This window comes from Marmota flaviventris, chromosome 6 (assembly GCF_047511675.1).
Source record: "Marmota flaviventris isolate mMarFla1 chromosome 6, mMarFla1.hap1, whole genome shotgun sequence".
In the NCBI taxonomy this organism is placed as follows: domain Eukaryota; kingdom Metazoa; phylum Chordata; class Mammalia; order Rodentia; family Sciuridae; genus Marmota; species Marmota flaviventris.
The window spans coordinates 21,360,169-21,379,545 of NC_092503.1; the positions used below are offsets into that span (position 1 = coordinate 21,360,169).

At 41.0% G+C, this 19,377-nt stretch overlaps 1 protein-coding gene across 5 annotated transcripts in view; it reads right to left on the minus strand.

The window, feature by feature from the left end:
* The window catches only part of Utrn (utrophin), a 515,075-nt gene that overhangs the window by 449,020 nt on the left and 46,678 nt on the right, over positions 1–19,377 (minus strand). For 3 of the 5 annotated variants that reach the window (XM_071612950.1, XM_071612947.1, XM_071612946.1), the window contains exon 1: positions 8,659–8,849. The exons of the other annotated variants lie outside the window; for them this stretch is intronic. In XM_071612950.1, coding sequence (XP_071469051.1) covers positions 8,659–8,752 — 94 coding nt within the window. In that variant the 5' untranslated portion in view covers positions 8,753–8,849. Of the gene's footprint in view, positions 1–8,658; positions 8,850–19,377 lie in introns of those variants that run through there. 5 annotated transcript variants of the gene reach the window in all.

Sequence of the window (19,377 nt, forward strand, 5' to 3'; positions counted from 1 at the left end):
ATGCCATACATATTATTTCATCTATAAATTTACAAAATTTCAACAATAACTCCTGATGAGACATTTGAATTATTATTCATAACAATGACTATGAATAACAATGTATCAATATTGGTTCATTTACTGTGACATAACAGTAATGTGAGATATTAACATGGGGGCCCTCAACCCACAGGATAAACCAGAACTCTCTGTACCATCTTTGTAAATTTTATGCAAATGTAAAACTATTCTAAAATAAGTGTTTATTTCAAAAAAGACATACATACAAATTATAAAGGTACAGTGTATTTTCTTAAGGAAAAACACAAGAACTAATTCTGGTATGTTCATATTAAATTTTCAGTCTTACATACTATTATCTTTCAAAACAATAAAGATAAATGGCCTAGAATCATTCAACTGATTTTGATGGCATACTGGCCTCCACAGGCACACCTGCTTCCCCTCATTTCTGACTAGAATTCCATCTCATTCACTCACCTAAAACATTCTGAGTCACCAAAACATACCAAGAACAGTGGTATCTCCGAAGACTCAAAGACAAACAAGAACAGGCCTGTCTTCAAGCTCCAAAGCAAAAGTTCTCAAACATACATATTGACCACGTGGAGAAGATCATTAAAATGTAAGTCTCCAGGACTCACTTTGCAGAGGTAGATTAGATTTTCAAAAATACAGATAACATCTGCATAGATGCTGTGACAGGTGAACACAACTAGGAATTAATGAATTTGATACGAGTAGAGAAGCTGTAAGATGAGAGAAAAGGGAAACCTATACTTGGTGGTTAGGAAGGAATTCCTTGACAAGGTGTACTAGACTGACCACAGGAGGGAATTATTGATGACCTGCTAGCAGAACAAACCATGAGGTCACACCCTGCTTCCAACTGTCCAATTCCAAGTACATCAACAATGCTTCTCAAAGTCACTGAAATGGCCCCAAAGCATCAACCCAGGCACTGGAAACCAGCAGTGCAGATGAGCCTAAATCCAGACACACGAAAACAGGATTCTAATGCCTAGTTGGATGCTATATCCCAGAAAAACCAATTTGCCTCTGTAGCTTGCACAGCCATTTCAGTAGAAGAGCTTTTTCACATGCTAATTATTTTTCCAATTTTAGCCTACTTGAGTGGCAAACTGGAGTGCCCTGTTGACTTAGGTTGCTTGGCTTTGCTCTTTATTTTTTTTATCTCCTACAATCAGCCTGTTAGTGGGCACATTATTGTCAGGATGTCAATTTTAGCAGCACTCACACCCACTACCTTGCTAATTTACTGTTCTAAATCTGGAAACTGATACCCAAGTGTGAAATAAGAAAGCAATCACGAAATAAAGCCTTAAGGCACTGACTTTGTGGTGTGCCTGCCTTCCAGGGGGCAAATGTCCATCACAAGCTCTGTGTGCACAGTCTGTAAGGCACAAGCAATGATCCCATGCAGCCAGTGAGTAGAATCATTAAGTTTAAAACCAGATTTAAAAGACTCCAACGCTTCCATGAACTACTACCACAGGATGCAGAAAACAGCAGGTGCTCAATAATTGTTCACCAAATCATTTATTTTTGGCCTCCTACTCTATTTTTTCCTCCTCATTTCTAATTCTGAGCCATGTGTGGTGTAGTTGAGGTTGATATAAAACAGGGCACTATTCAAGAAAAATAGATGAGAAAATTTTAAAACTTAGAGGGAAATCAATGCTTATGTGCTTCATAACACAAACCCAATATGCTAAGAGTGATTCATCATAAAACACCAGGCAAATACTATTTACTAAATGTCTTCCAGACTATGGGAAGTAAATGTCAATTCTTTATTTCAGTAATCAAGATGCAGATTTACCTTCAACACTTTCTATTTTTATTTAGATTTTACTGCTCAGAGAAATTCTGCAGCATAAGGCCTAGCAACCAACCCAGTGAATACACAGAAAGCAATCTCAAGGACTTTTTAAAAATTCAGTACACCTCATTTAACCACAAAATAAATTCTTGTCATAAAACGTAAGATTCTCTTTGTAATAGCAGGAGAAATGAACAGGCAGGAGATGGATAGACAAGAAAGGCTCCATGGGACACAAAAAGGGACATGAGAACTATTTCCTCAGTCCACTTGCAGAATATCTACAACTTCCCTGTTTAAAAATCCATCACTTTGAAATACATAAGAGCAAAGACAGAACATGGCCATTAGTTTAAAGAACTCACATGAGCAGAGTTAAAACATAATAGTTATTTTCATTTTGAGATGTTTTTCTCTCCTGTTCCCAAGTGTGCCTTAAACCATTCTCTCTCTCTCTCTCTCTCTCTCTCTCTCTCTCTCTCTCTCTCACACACACACACACACACACACACACTCTCTCTCTCTCTCTCGCTCTTATACTCTTTCTGCTGTACGACTAACTATTCAGTTAGATAATATATATTCATTAACAACTAACTAATGAGTTCTTATTAGATTGGCTGATGCTAGATTGCATAGGTGGGTTTGAGTTATCTCAAAAGAAAGTCAATCTGCCATAAATTTCATCTGCAAAACAGAGGAAGCATGCGATCCAGAAGTCAACAAGAAAATAGGCCAGGTCAGAAGCCAGGAGACTAGCCCTGGCAGAAAGTTCCCAGTAAGGGGCTGGTTGTGCCAGTAGAAGAGGGTCAGTGCTGGTGTGATAAAAGGACCTGCTTCTCAGAGGGCCAAGTGGATTGCTATCTGACCAGGTATTTTCACTGATGAAACGCAAGTGACCTGGAAGAATCTGTGGGAGGTGCCTATCTTTCCAGCACCTTGTAGCCAGCCTCTCTGAGTATCCGGATCAGCGGCATTCAACTGACATCTCTCATGTTCCCAGACTACCAAGACAGTTCTCCTCTATTTGGAGAAATAACTTCACTGCAGACTAAATAAAGCTTTTTATATAAAGCACCAAAAGGCAAATAGGTCATGTAGCACAAAATGATTGGGGAGGCTTGCACCCCTTCTCGTGGTTCACCTGGCTTGCCTGCAAACAGTAAAAACCCTTCTGAACAAATGAAAGTGAACTTTGAAACCAGCAAAACATTTCTGGCACCCTGCCACAAAGACACCCTCCAAGCAACTGCAGGCCATTTGCTGTTCTATAAGGCTATTTCCTGCCATGGAGTAGATCTGTGGTTAAAGGAGCCCAGCCGAGAATTACAGTCTCAAAACTTTGATGTGAAAAATCACCAACAGATCAGAATTGAAGGATGAGGACAAACTGGTAAATTTTCAAGATAATGGTGCATGTGGGGCCTCGTTTAAACTAATGTCTTATTGCACCTAAGTCTTTCTGGTATTCACTACAAAATCTCTACTATCATAAGCAGTCATTATTTGTTATAAATTTTTCCTCAATTTGGCTAAGTTACATGCCAGAATGTTACATACACACATTTAAAGACTAACTCAGCCCATTTTCCTCTATCGTGCAACTGAGGAAACTGAGGCTCAGAACGTAGCATGGTTGGCATTACATTTTAAGTCTAATTCCACAGCCCCTCTCTACTAATCTAACATGTTCCATAAAATACATGGAAGACACATTTCTCTCTAAATTATCCTAGGCTTGCTCTCCATATGAAAATAATTTATTAAGTGTATAAAAAATGTGATAAAGTAGAAAGAGCACCTATATAATTACTAGTCTCAGCACAGCTCAGGATGACAGATTCCACAATGAACCCACAGAGAAGGAGAAAATATAGACTCTCAGTCCAAACACTCAAACTTCTATCCAGAGATCTGGAAATAATATCCGTCTTTTAAGTTAGAAGTTCACCATCTTAAAACTCAAAAGAAATTCAAGTAAGTCATTCACAGTCTGCCATTGTGGGAGTAGGAATATCTTTTGGAATCATGAAGAGTTTAAAAGTCAGAAATCCAAACTCCAGAAAAAAAAATGAGAAAAAGGCAAAAGGCAATTTGTTGAAGAATTCACAGGAAGGGCCTGCAAACATATGCAGAGAAGTTCAATTGCACAAAAAAGAAAAGCAAGTTCAAACACAGATCTACCACTTTTCACTTCTCTACCCTTTGTGGATGTCAATTTAACTGTAAAAGCATATTTGCGCCAATAATTACCCCAGTGGACTAAGATACGTGTACACGGGTATTTTTAGTATATTTTTAACGGGATGGCCCCAACACAGAATGATTTCAATTTTGGTTCAAAGAGAAAAACTTTATTTGTGGGAACCTACACATAAAGCCTTATATTTGCATACTGATAAGGAAAACATGTAGCTAGGACAAATAAAACTATTAACCATGGTTATCATGGGGGAGAGGGAATGATAGTTTTCTGTTTTGCATAATTTTCAATCTGCATTGAATGTTTTTCAAGGAGTCTGAATAATTAATGTATTTTTAAAGATTTTTTAAAGCATTACTAAAAATTAGATTTGGGGTCAAAAAGTTCTTCTAATAAAATGTTCCTTGAACTTGATATCAATTGCATAGCCATTGTACAATAATCTCTGCCCAGCTCATAATCCACCTTTCGATAGTCTGATTTCACAAAGTGTGACCTATGTTCCTTTAGTCCTAGACTAAAATTTCACTTTGACACAATGGTAGAATTGGACTATGACTCAGCTTCCTCTTCCAAACAATGAAAGTCCTAGAGCAGTGGGAAAAAACTACTTGAGTTGCTGAACTGAACAGTTCACTGAACTGTTCAAAGTAAGGTCAAAGTATTGGGGCAGGAGCGAGGAGACCACCGTGCTCATGTCATACCAGTCCCCTCAATGTCTCTCCAACCAAATCCTGGGATTTGCTAATGGTTAGAATAGGAAGCACCTGGTGCCCTCTATGGAGGGGTCAGAGAACCCAAATGAAAACATGAAACAGATCCAGGACCAGTTGCTGAACATGCCTTTCAAGTAATGCCAAGGAAAAATAAAATACACTAAAAAGAAGACGGGTGCACAGTTCCAGCTTAAACATTTTAATGAATGTAATGAACATAATGTGTGATTTCCTGTTCCTAGACTCTAAAGAGCAGGCAAAGCCCGTTATTAACTGACTAAATTTTTATAATTTTTACTAAATTTTTATACTTTTTTTTTTTTTAACTTGGAGTGATTACTATAGCTTGCAAAATACTTCAAAACTTATTACACCAAGAATCCTGACCACAATCCTGGAGGGAATCCTACCTATTGAGAGACCTCATCTCAGAGGCTCAGGGATTCAGTCCATGGTGGGGGTAGCTGGGGCCCAGGACTTGAGTGCCAGGTCACACCCTCCAAGTATCATGTTCACCACATGGCTCATCACCCACTCCCCAAGTCTTTTTCAAACAAGTCATGCTCTCTTCCCTTCTCAAATATAACGATTCTCCTGCTTTTTAATCATATTCCACCCCGGCAGATGACCACGGTCCTTTCAGTCAGCCAACGCGTGGCCTTGTGTTTGCCTTCTCACACAACCTTCCCAGGACCTCACCCCGCAGAGGAAGAATGATCACCTTTATTTTCCTGCCATCAGCCCCTCCCCAGAGTAGGACATATACCAGGTTCTCAATGTTGACGAAATAGGTGAAAGAATAAAAAATAATGGAAGACATCAGCAATCCAACTGGGTTGCAACAAATGAGCCAGGGTCAGGGAGAACCTCCTGAAAGTGTCATCAGATGGCCACTCCTCCTCCCTCTCCCTCCTCTCCCCCTCACATGCAAGGGCACACGCACCGGCGCACACAGTCCAAGATGATCAGAAAGTCTCATGCCTGTGCTTGGGAGGTTGAGGCAGGAAAATCCCAAGTCATGAGTTGTTCAAGGCCAGCCTCAGCCACTTAGTGAGAATCAGTCTCAAAATGAGGGGCGGTGGGGGGTGGATTAAAGAGCTTGGGATGTAGTTCCATGGTATAGCACCCCTGGATTCATCCCCAGTAACACAAAAAGTATTTTAAAAAATAATAAAAATATTTAATATCAAAATTGTTAAATTATAAAATATAATATTTTATATAAAATGATATCATATTCAAATATAACATTTTATATATTTTATATTATAAAATGTTATCTTTTGTGCTTTAAAATCTCATGTTTTGTGGTATGTATCATTATATTGCAAAAATATTATATATGTGTGTATATATAATACTCAACGTTTTCAGCCAGCCTTGTCCCATGAGGATACCCAGAAGAGCCACCTGCTCCCCAGAGGAACAGCTAGAGCTTCTTCCCAGATGACGCCCAGTTCTGAACACACCACCCCCTCCCACAGCACAGAGGGAAGCTAAGCCTCTGTCCCACCCTCCTGTTGCCCAAAGGAAGCCTTTCAGGTGCTGAGCCCTTCCTGCCTGGCAGCCACAGCTGGGGCTGGGGTACAGTGCAGTCAGCCCCTCTCCTCCCCAAGGTGTCAGTCGGAGGGGGATGAATAACATCCCCTTTTGCCCCTCTGTGGTGGCTCCACAGTAGGCACACTTGGAAAGCTTCTAAAAAGCTTCAAAGTCAAGGCCTCAGGCCAATGACATCAGGATTCCTGGCTGGGGGTCTTCAGCACGGTGGTGTTTCTAATACTTGGTTTTGAGACTTTTAATCTGTCCATCTAAAAAGGAAACGGCCAACACAGATGTGGAGTCCTGTCAGACAACAAGGGAGCAGGAAGGGTGGCACGAGGAGCAGGCACTCCCAGGAGCAGCTTCCTGAACAGGGGAAACTTGCAGACACAAATCATCCGGGCATTCACAGATGCCTAGGTGCCCCAGGATGCCTCCCAAGGATCGTTCTCATTTCACATTTTCAATTTATTTTTTAAACTTTGGTCTCCCTCTGAATACTTTAACCACCAGTGAAATGTTATTTTTGACATGAAACATCACTACCACTAATAAGATCACCAAAGAAATCTACACTACAGAAATAAACAAATAACAACACAAAAGAAAACCTGGGCTCCATAACAACCTATGAGGAGAAGCTGGACCCTGGTGGAATTTCATATGGTAACCACACTAGTTTGGTTTTCTATTTTTATTAAAATAACATGCCCTGAGATACTTTTTTTTTTATTAAAAGAAATGCTTTCTATTTTCGTAAAGCCTTGACTGGCCAGAGAAGAGGAAAGAATGCTATCTAAATAGACCAGAAATCAGCCTACACAGCATTTAAATATATTTGAAGCTGTAGTCCACTCACTGAGTTTGCTTGCTATTTAAAGGTTTGTCTGTATTTTTCTTCTAATGGTCTTGTAATTTCAACCACTCTAACTACCCAGACCATCTGTAGCAAGACAGTAAGACAAAAACTAGCCAAGACTGCAGACACTATTCATGCTAAGGAAAGAAAGAGGATTACACGAGAATACAAAGAAATTTAGAAAGGCTACCATGCTGCAACCAATGGCTGCTTCTAAGCATAGGGCTTTAATTTGGGTCCATGGAAGGTATTTCAATTTTGTGTTGCGGCCACATCATTCTTCAATAAGAGAATAAAGTAGGAGCCAATGAGGAGAACTATAGCACAGTGATATCCTGTGACACTTGGCCAAGAAACCAAGCTCACTAAGAAGCTATAGGCTGCTTCATTCATTTTCATTTAAATTTGCTCTGTGCTGTGGATATTTACAGTACATACTCACCATCTCATTCATATGGATCTCGAAAGGAAAACATTAAGGGAAAGAGTAATCTCAAAAAAAAAGAAAAAAATGTTTTTAACTCTAAGTATCCTACAAGATTTTCTCCAGTGACAATATTCATTCATGAACTATATGGTCAAACAAAACACATTAGTTGAATCTTTTTCTCAGGAAGCTCATAAGACAGTACACACATACATCCATTAAACAAGATGTGGATGTCTGAGCCGGGCACAGTGGCGCATATCTATAATCCCAGAAGCTCAGGAGGCTAAGGCAGGAGGATCTGGAGTTCAAAGCCACTTCAGCAATTTAGTGAGGCCCTAAGCAACTTAGTGAAACCTGTCTCTAAATTTAAAAAAAAAAAAAAAGTTTTTTTAAAGAAGGGTTGGGGATGTGGCTCAGTAGTTCAGCACCCCTGGATTCAATCCCTGGTACAAACAAGAAAGAAAGAAGGATATGGATGACTGAACTTAACGAGAGAAAAGCACAGATGACACTCCTCTATGACACATTTGCATGTCCCCTGGACAAGCCATACCCAAACAAAACCCCCATTGATAGGTGCCTCCCCAAAATACAAATGACTAATTCTGCCCTCTCTCAGAACTGAACTACAATTTTTTTAAAATTAAAATGCTTTCTCCACCAAGAGACGAGAGCGAATACCATATGGGATGAGGTCTATCAATATTCAGCACCACAGAGGAAACTCCCTCTGACAGTGAGCAGCCAACACAGAGCAAGCTGCTTTGAAAACAGCGAAGCACACTAGTCACAACAAATTTAAGGTTCCTTGGCGCTCTTCTTCCAATAACTCTGGCAAGTTGTCACCTTCAGAAGTGCATTCTGAAGCCCGCGGTGCTGGTCTCCCCTGCTCAGGGTACACAGGCGTCAGGAAGGGCAGGCCTGTCACCGGCCCTGGGGCCTGCCCTCAGCAGCTTGGTTATTTAACAAATTCGGCTCAGTGAGTGAAAGAGAGAGCTCTGCCTTGGCTGACATCCTCTTTTCGAAACCTTGCTGGCCAGGCATCTCAGAAGTTGACAAACTTACCTGGTATTCGCTTGCAAGTTTGCAAAGCTGCTTGCCCGGGGAAATCAAATCTGCACTTCTTCCAGTTTAGTGCGGTGGCTGTCGGGCGGCTCATCACCTACATTTGCTGAGATGATGAGGAAAAGGATGCAGAGGAAGTGGACAACCAAAGCGGACTGCGAACTGCACACTGGGATGTCCTGTTTTTTTTTTGTTTTTTTTTTTTTGGTGGCTTTTATTTTTCCCACGAGAGGATCTGACTAAACCTAACCCAACCTCCCCTGAAGACAAGACAGGAAGTTACACTCTGCAGTCAGTGAAAACTCCTTAGGTAGTTTTTGTTGTTATTGTTTTTCTTTCTTTTCTAAGTCATGCGAAGGGCCTTTGAAAGTCCCTGATCTGCTACAGAGAGATGATGACTTTTCCTCCTGTTTGGGCAGTGTCCAATGGCGAGGGGCACCCACCCCCGTCCCTCCCACTAGGTATATAAATAAAGGCATTTGCCCTCCTGACTCTGCCATTGGCCTGAAGAGTCTGGTTACATATTAACTGTACTTCAAAGAATAACTCAGACTTATTATTTCACTTTAGTGTCCACATATTCCTTAGGGAAATGAAAGTCAAAATAATTGCTTCTTAATCCCTTGTAAATTGTTTTTATGGAAAGAATAAACTTAACCACACAGAATTATAAGATAAAAGGTAACCACTTTGACTCATATTTTCCATACTATTCTATGTTGGGTATTTGCCACAGTCTCTTGCTATCATTATGCACATGCTATCCACGCATATGTAAAAAGCAAGAAACATTATTATTCATATTATTGCACCTGCTTTCTTTATCTTTATCTGATTTTTCTCTTTTCTGCTTTGAAATAAAAACTTTCTTCTTATTGCAAAAACTTTCATTGAATATGTACCGCTATTAGAATGCAGACCAGTTGGAATTAAAAGGCTGCTGAATTTCTGCTGCTGGCTGAGGTATAGAAAAGAAAAGTCTACAGAGCAGAATCTGAATGGCCCTGGCACAAATATTTCCTTTATGCTTCAACCTCTGAATCTGTGAAATGGGACAGTGATCTCGGCTTGTTGTCTCATAGGTGTGTTGTGAGGATAGAGAGACACAGTGGAAAGTAGAGTGATACAGATTATGTCAAATAATCTAAGCCCAAAATGGGTAACAATTTTATGGGTATACAATTCACATGGTATATGCAATTCCCCATTAACAGTGCATAATTCAAGGCTGATCAGCACATCCACAGAACTATGCAGCAATAACGCAATCAGTTTTAGAAAACTTCATCACCCAAAAAAAAAAAAAAAAAGCAGACAACCTTCATGCCCTCTCCCCACCCCTGCCCAAGGCAGCAACTAAAATGTACTTCTGTTCTCCACAGATTTGCCTGTTCTAGATATTTCATATAAATGAAAACTCAAGATACAGTATTTTATGACTGGCGTATTTTTTTAGCATGTTTTCAAGATTCTACATTGTAATATGTATCAGTGTTTGATTTTTATGACTGAATAACATTCCATTACCAAGCATGGTAGCTCAGGCCTATAATCCCAGCACTCGGAAGGCTGAGGTAGGAGGATCTCAGCAACTTAGTGAGGCCCTAAGCAACTTAGCAAGACCCTGTCCCAAAATAAAAAATAAAAAGGGCTGGGTTAAATCCCTAGTACCAAATAATAATGATAATAATGTTCTGTTACATAGATAAAATACATTTTACCAACTCATTCATCAGTTCATGGATATCTGGCTTGTTTCTATCTTTTTGGCTAATATGAATCTTTTTTATGTTTTGTACATCTGCGAACACATCTTATATGTGGGCATATGTTTTCATTTCTCTTAGAGCTACATCTCCTGGAATGGAATTGCTAGGTAAATCTATGCTCATACCTCTTGAAGAACTACCAGTTTTCCAAACTGTACCTTTGTACATATTCATCAAATTCTCTACATCCTCACCAACACCTGTTGCTGTCTCTTTTTTTATTATAGCCATCCTAGGAGGTATGAAGTGGAATCTCAATGTCATTTCATTTCCTTGGTGGCTACCAAAGAAAGCCCAGTTTGATCAGTACCCTGAAATGTCCCTGTTCTCAAAGGAAGAACTAAATATTCAAAACAACACAAAATGAACACTAAGATATGGTCACCATCTGATCAGAATGGACCTTGGCAACAGCACGCAATATCCTGCTATGTCCATCTTTAGCAGTGGCCAGTTCCAACAGGCATCAAAGAATTCCAGCATTTTTACTGGGATAGCTGTCCAGGTTCCTACCCACAGAAGGTCAGGGGCCTTCAGGTTTGCATCTCCAGGAGGGGGCTGCTTAAGCACCTCCTCACCAGAGGGTTGCTTCTGAAATCTCTTAAGAATATGAAATTCTAAAGGTAAACATGACACTTCAATCCATGACCAATCCATCTTTTCCACCTCTCTTTCTGTATATATCTCATATATAGAAATAAGCCCAATTAAAGCAGCCTTTTGTGAGTAAATAGTTAGAATTATTTTTAGGAAGAGATTTTAGGCCAGATGTGTTTCAAGATGGAGAATCTCACAAACGTTGAAGGTAGTCAAGGGGATAACAAGCCAGGCACAGTGATGCACGCTTATAATCCCAGCAGCCAAGGAGGCTGAGGCAGAAGGATCAGGAGTTCAAAGCCAGCCTCAGCAAGAGCAAGGCACTAAGCAACTCAGTGAGACCCTGTCTCTAAATAAAATACAAATAGGGCTGGGGATGTGGCTCAGTGATTGAGTGGCCCTGAATTCAATCCCTAGTAACAAAAAAAAAAGGGAGGGGGGATTAAAAAATCAGGATCTAGACCCAAGCAAAAATTTCCCCTTCCCTGTCAAAAGCAAGATGTAATTCTTTCTTTTTTTAAAATCAATTCAAAGAGATTATCACATTTTTCAGTTTTACTTTGTTTGAATAGATTTATGTATAATGATATTAAATACCTCTTTCCTAAAACATCCTATTTGGGATTTAAATTTTTAATCCCTAAAATAAAACTCAACAGAACAAAATCCATATACAACAAAGAAAATATCAAAAGGGTACAAATTTTCAAAAATAAAAACTTTTTAAAAAAAAATATTCCAATGTAAGGCCCCAGGCCTCACAACATGGATTAATAATAGAATTCATCCATCCCCTAAAAACTTTTCCATATCCCAAGGCTGCACTATGTAACTCATTGTTTTCATTACTTCTTGGCATACAGCTAACTATGAAACTGACCGATGAACTTTCCTCTGTCAAATAGAACTTTCCATTGTGGGAAATTTCTAGAACATTCATATTAAACTAAGAGAAAATGTCATCATGGTTCAGGAGCAAAGAAGATCGCATAACTTCTGAACCAGCTTCTACACAGGAAAAGCAGACCACTGAACAAGTATACAGGCTTCCCTGGAATCTCTCTCAAACCTTGACCATGAAGAAAATCAGGAGCTATCATCAGTTTACCAAAAGTTTTCTGAAGGCTCTTCTAAAAATATCTAGCAGGAGGCACCTTTGAAAACCCATGTGACATTAGAATCAGCTCTTCACAGATCTGCTCTTCTGCTAGATTACACAGTGGCCTCGTTTCTAGTCCTTGTGAAATCAATAGACCATTTATGTTGCAAGTATCTGTCTAGAGTATGCACTTTCTTATTCAATCTGAGGTTGACAGAAGTAATCAAATTTTGTACATATCACTAGCTCTATTATAGCTCAACAGCAACTGGCTGCCAGCCTCGTCTACTCTCATCAAAAGGGAAAGAAAAGAGGAGAGTGTAGAGAGAGTCTCAAATCAGCTGAAACCACAGGAGGCGGTAGAAGGGAGAGAGTGAAGCAATGGCTTTCCAGACGAATCCTCTCTCCATGAGGGAAACACGTGCCCAGGAGCATCAGTGTGGCCCAACCCAAGCCAGCTGACTTGGCCATTGAAGGCACACATTTTTGTCATTCTTCTTGTTATCTGCAAACCCTCTTGGCTTTGAACATCGCATTATAACTGTCAGTCCAAACTAATGAACCCACTCCTGACCTGCAGAGCGGCAGACAGGAGCTAGTGCCAAACCACACCCTCCAACACCAGGGAGATGAAATGCAAGGAAGAATGCAGCGCCTCCCAAGAACTCCACACACCACTGGCTCCGTTTCCTGACTCCTCTTTATATGCACTTAAACTGGAGTCAAACATTTTTCTCAAATCAGAAAAATGTTTCATTAATCTTGTGATACAAACCAGATTAGCCTAAAAAAAAAAAAAGAGTGAGAGAGAAGGAGGTTGAAATTTGACTTTGAAATTTTACTCGATAAGCATTTTTAGAATTTTAATTTCGCATGAAAACCAGGCTCCTGCTAACAGATAGTTAACAGAGACTTCAAAACAACATGGAGGAGGACACCCCGGATACGATGACAATTTTACTCGTTCCTTTAAACTTTCTACCTTGAAATAATCTTATAAAAGAAGTTGTACCCAGAATTCTCACATGCCCTTCCTTCAGGATCCGGTGGTACTCTTACATAATCAGAGGATAAAGATGAAAACAGAGAATCAACACCAATGCAATACGAAGAACTTATCTACAGATGTGATGCAGATTTCTCCAACTGCTGTGAAATCCAAAATCCCACGTACAAGAGACACTCGAACAATCCAAGATACATCATTTTTGATGAATCGTGGCATCTCTAATGAATGTTTCTGGCCCTCCAAAAAGTGCTGCTTCTCTTCATGTCAATGAGATGGTGTCATTCACCTTTGAGTCGTCCAGAGGAGATGTATTCTTTTTTCCCAGTTCTTCCCGGTGTGTGTTTGTGTGTGTGTGTGTTGGTACCAGGGATTGAACTGAAGGGCACACAACCATTGAGCCACATCCCCAATCCTATTTTGTATTTTATTTAAAGACAGGGTCTCACTGAGTTGCTTAGCACATTGTTTTTGCTGAGTCTGGCTTTGAACTTGGGATCCTCCTGCCTCAGCCTCCCGAGCCTCTGGAATCCCTCTGTGTTTTATCTGTCAGTCTCCCACAGACTTTAAAACACCTCTAGATTACTTATAATACCTATTACAATGGAAATGCTACATAAATAGTTCTCCTACTGTCTTGTTTACAGAATAATGACCAGGAAAAAAATACAGGTGAAATAGCTTCGAAAACCCTTAACCCAAACTTCGGGCCAGAGAGCTCTGAGTTAGAATCCTTCTCATTTCAGAAAATATGTACAGCACGATTCATGGATTATATTAGAAACAGAAAACTACACAATCCAGGGAAATTTCCCTTAATCAAACACGTCAGTATTTCCGCAGTCAATATGTTTTACGAACAGTGAGTGGGATCAGAAAGGATTTTGAAAGAATCCCAGCAGGTCGGATCAGGCTTTGCCACCAAACGAGTTCAGGGCAAGCTCAGGTTTAACTGCCAAATCAACTACAAAGAAAATACCTTTTCAGTTCCAGAGCCCTTTTGGGGTGTTTTCTGTAACAGCAGATGAAGGATCATGAATTGGCAACCATGCAATCCACAGTCCTGCCCTCCTCCCACACACCCTTCCCACATCCTTGTTCACCTGGTCTCCAGGTCAAAGTTACCTACAGGGTTCCCCCTGCCTCCAGGCTCTCTTCACTCCAATTCACCCTCCCACGGAGCCCCCAGAGTGATGTTTCTAAAATACCTGCAACTTCCTAGTTCCAAAATCCTTCGTGGTTTCTCGTAAGGATGGAGGGTAATCTTCACCAGCTCCACCTAGCTCCCCACAACCTGAACCATGTCCCTTGACTGCACTGACCCTCTACATAACACCACACTGAAGAAGGATACAAGTATGAACAAGGCATAGCCTGTCCTCAAGACTCTTAGGGCCCAATGAACCCAGTTATGATTTAGCAACCAGGTTTGAACCCAGGGGCAGGTCTCACTAAGCTTTTGAGGCTGACCTTGAATTTGTGATCCTCCTGCCTCAGCCTCCCCAGTCACTGGAATTACAGGCATGTGCCACCATGCCCAGCTAATTAACCCTCTTAAATATTTTCATCAGAGTAATATTTTTTTAGAATACTTTGGAATCTCAGGGGATGGTTCCAAGACCTATGTCAGATATCAAAATCCATAAAGGCTCAAGTTCCTTTATAAAATGTTATAGTATTTCCATGTGACTTATGCTCATCCTCCCACAAACTTTAAAACATCTCTAGATTACTTATAATACCTATTACAATGGAAATGCTACATAAATAGTTCTCCTACTGTCTTGTTTACAGAATAATGACCAGAAAAAAAAATCTCCACGTGTCCATTACAGTGTAATTTTTTTTGGCAAACATTTTTGAACCATGATAGTAGAAGCCATGAATATCAATATGAATCCCATAGATATGAAGGGCTGAACTGGGATATAGCTCAGTTGGTAGAGTGCTTGCCTTGCATGCACAAAGTTCAATACCCAATAGTACAAAAAAAAAAAGATATGAAGGGCTGATTATACAGCTTTTATAATACTCATGGGGCATGTCAGGATTTTTTAATTCATTCTTGTCTAGCTAGGAAATTCTACTCTAGTTCTTGATCACAATAAAGATTATTAACAAAATCCTCTATGTCAACATGGAAAATCATTTTTTGCATGATTTTAATAACATGCCTAAAAATATTACTGTTGATATGGTTAAAACAATCATTTTAAAAAAAAAAAAAAAAAAAAAGCAAAGTCTGGAAAAACTTTTTTTAAAAACAAGCAGACCCAAAAAAGTAATGTCAAGGATGTTATTTAATAGGCTGAGTTATTTCTCATGAGATTATTTTTTCCAGAGCACTAAGATATAAATAAAATCTAAAATCATGCCTTTATTTCCATATTAGTGTACTCATAGAATCCAATGACATTATCATCAACAAAATTATGTTAAAGACGGTCAAATCAAAGATCCCACCACCAAACCTTAGAAATCACCCTTAACCACAGAAAGGCCAATCTCAGGTGTACACTTTAAGGAACAGGCCAACAGAAGGAGGGAAACCACATTAAGGTAGTAAGGTTTATTTTCTAATGTTAAAGGTATTTACTTGGAATAACAAATTAAAGGGAAAATTCCTAGAAATCATTATTTCAGGATTAAATTATATCCTTTCTTACAATTATCTCAGGAAAGCAGCAAGTTGAAGAGGTAGACACCGATCCCAACAAATCCACAGTGACGTGGAAGGAAGCAGAAGGCAGGGTGTGCAGCTCGGCCCTCCACCCAGGGAGGAGATGCGGGCTCTCGGGGGAAACTGGTACAGCCCAGGCTGGCCCTCCTCTCACAGCAGAGTGAGTGTTTTTTTTTTGGGGGGGGCACGTGTGTGTGTGTGTGTGTGTGTGTGTGTATGGGCACACATGTGTGTGTGTGTGGGCACAGCATGTGTGTGTGTGTCGCTTCCAAAACAAGTGGTAATTGCCTGAGACCCACTGAGATGGACATCCAGTGGCTGACCGCGACCACAATAAAGCAGGCCAACACTGCGTGCAGCCAAGTGAGGCCACCACTTTGCAAAAGCACGATGCCATCTGCAACAACCCTGGGAGGAAGCCCACGAAGCTAAATGCCTAAGGGTCCCTGGGATGGCCACTCCAGATCAAATACCTCACTCTAGTGTCAGGAAGGCAGGTCACTGCCAGGGTTCTTTGGGAGGCAAGAAGAGTTACTTAAGGAGACAGTAAAAGAAATAAAAAATACTTACTGAAAAGGAAAGAAATTTAGAATTTTTTCTTAAAGTGTAGGTGATTTTTCTGAACTGCCTGCGTGTTGTTTTTATAGATTAGTAGGCAACCTGCTGGGCTGTGGAGCAAAGTCAGCAAGGGAGTTTTCCTGAAGCCCATCTGTTGGCTTTGTGAAGGAAACGCTCCAACTTCTAGATAATGTCACAACTTTCACTTCATGGTAAGGGGTGAAGAAGAGAAGGAAGCAGATTATTGTCTGTTGCTAGCAATAATAACGTGGTAGGAGAAATGACCAAGTATTTTGTCGCTTATGGATAAGGGTGCTCATCATAGTTTCTTAGTCACCTGCAGTGACAGTCTCCACCACTGGCTCTCTGCAGGTAAGGATACTGATCTGGCAGGTCCTGGCCACTATTTACTGTCATTCATTCAACTGGCCCATGGACATACTGGCAGGTGGCTCAAAGTTGTCACCATGCCATTCCCCACTCCATGAGGCAGCATTAGTCTGTTTAGAACTGGCTTCCACTGGGCACCACCCACTGCAGTCACATACACCTGCACCTGTACACAGCTTGACCTGACCACAAGGTGGTTTCTTTATTCATGCAAATGTCCTCATGCAAATCTGAGGATGCTGACTCCTCGAAAGACACAGACATTAACACACAAGTCACCTGGGGATCCCACACTGCAGCTTGTGACACACAAAGATAGTCCTGTCTAATAACAGCATGCTCATCAGGGCTCTCATGTGTCATCTCTCTCAACTTGGGAATGACACCTAAGTGACTTGTGACAACTTACGACTGAGAGTGGGGAGAAAATGAAGGATCCACATAATATCTACACAGAACTGACCCTGAGGAACGGTGTGGAAATACCTGGCATCAGTCCCAAGGTTTCCAATAGGATACAGAATGGGAATGGAATAATGAGTGCGTCAAGGCCATTGCTCAAGAGGCCATGTGTGAGCCAGGAGACACACAGTAGGTCCCCAGGGCCCAAGTCCCAGAGAGGGGCACTGTGAGAGTCAGTCAGCTAACTGACGGGCTTGCTGGGACCTACTCTGTTCCACTCAGTGTGGCCGGGAAGAGAACTGGTTCCCAGGGCAGGCAAGTGACTCACACCAGGTTCTAGAGATGGGAGCATTGAGGCACTTGCTGTACCACTGCCTTGGGGATCAGGTTCAAGTACTGAGACAGGCCAGAGCCTGCCACAGGGGAAAGAAAGGCCGAGGCTGAGTAAATAGGTGGGAACAGGAAGGCCAGAACCACACCACCAGCCTGTGATTCAAGTGTTCCTAGGAGGCACAAAGAGGGAGGCACATGGAAGGAGGGACCTCAGAAACAATGTCCGAAGGTACTGAAGAGAAAACAAGGTGATCCAGAAGCAAAGCTGGGCCCCATTCCAGGGCCATCCCCAGGTGGACAAGTCAGTCCTGAGCTTGAAGTTGGGACTATTTATGTGCTGGTTCACATTAAGCTCCACTTCCCCAAAACTTTTTCTCCTCTATGGAATGCCCATGAGTAAATCTGCTTATCTATAAAAGTATAAATCAGACAAATATAATGAAGTTGGTATTAAATTAGGAATGTTGGACTCCAATAGCTTCCTAGACCAGGCGATCCATTGGGGGGGTGGGGCTGGAAGGACCAGTGTTCCTGTTTGGCTCTTGGTGTATCACTTGCTGCTTGCTATTCTTTTAGGGATCTCTGGCCTTCAGGGGTCTTCCTATTTATTTTCACTGATGCCTGCAACATTCTCAGAAGTTAAGCTATGTCAGGATTTTGAGTCTCACTTGGAAAATGAGGTAACTGAGGTTCCGTGGCGCTGGGTAAAGCACATACTGTGAGTGGACTCAAGCTCTGTTCCAGGGTCCAGCCCAGTGACCTTTCCTTCTGCTGCATCATGTGCCTTCCAGAGCAGCAACCTGGCTTTCAAGAACACTCCCTGGACCCGCATGAGGCCCGGAGATGTCAGAGTTATTTTTATGAAAGTAAGTGATACAACACTATACTTCCCCTTCCTCAGAGTCAGAGCCAAAAGTCACATAATGCCAAGAGGAAATACTTGTTCCTCAATAGCACGAAAGTTCCAGGTATCAGGTAGCATCAGCTGCTGCAAAAAAAAACCTGACAATCCCATACTAGTTCCAAACTCTGACCCAAACACACACCACAGGCTCTAGAAACAGTTCAAATAAGAGTCTTTCAGCCCCAGAATGAAGACACCAACACTCTCCTCCCGAAAGCATGAAAATCCTGGCCCTGATGGAAGAAGGTGGTTTCTCTTCACGTTAGTTTTTTTTTTTTTTCCTCTCTGTCTTTTTCTCATACACACACACACACACACACACACACACACCCCGGAAAGAGGGGGAGGAAAAGGAAATGAAAGTAGGTTCTGGATTTCATCAGCAAGAATAGCCAGCAACAGGTGCAGAGTTCCGGTGAAATGAAGACTCACAGCACCCCTGCAGCACAAGACCCAAGCACAGAAGCCCAACATTAGCAGTGATGTCAGAAGTGCAAACCTTCACCATTCTCCAGCCAGCAGCAATTTTGTATATATATCAAAAAAAAAAAAAATACCAGACAACAAAACAATCTCTGCTGACATACAACTTCTTTCACATAATCCTCTTCTAAAATACTGACCCTGAACTAATTTAGGTATTGGTCATCATACAAGATTTTCTAATGCCCAGAGACGAGCACAGTAACTTGCTCATAGCAGCTGGACAATGAATGAAGGAATAAATGAACAAATGAAATTAGAGAATGAAACAAAACAGCAACAGAACATTCTCTTCAGAAATAAAGATAAGCAAAATCTCACCTTCAGGTTAATGTATCAGTATATTTTTTCCCATCTCTCCAAGAACAGAATAAAAGTTGAAAGAGATGCCCAGAACAAGAGACATCGTCCCAGAATGAGATGCAAACTACCCATCCCGGATCCAAGTTGGGAAGCCGGGTTTCAGTGCCTTGGGACTTAAAGGGCTATGCAGGGAAT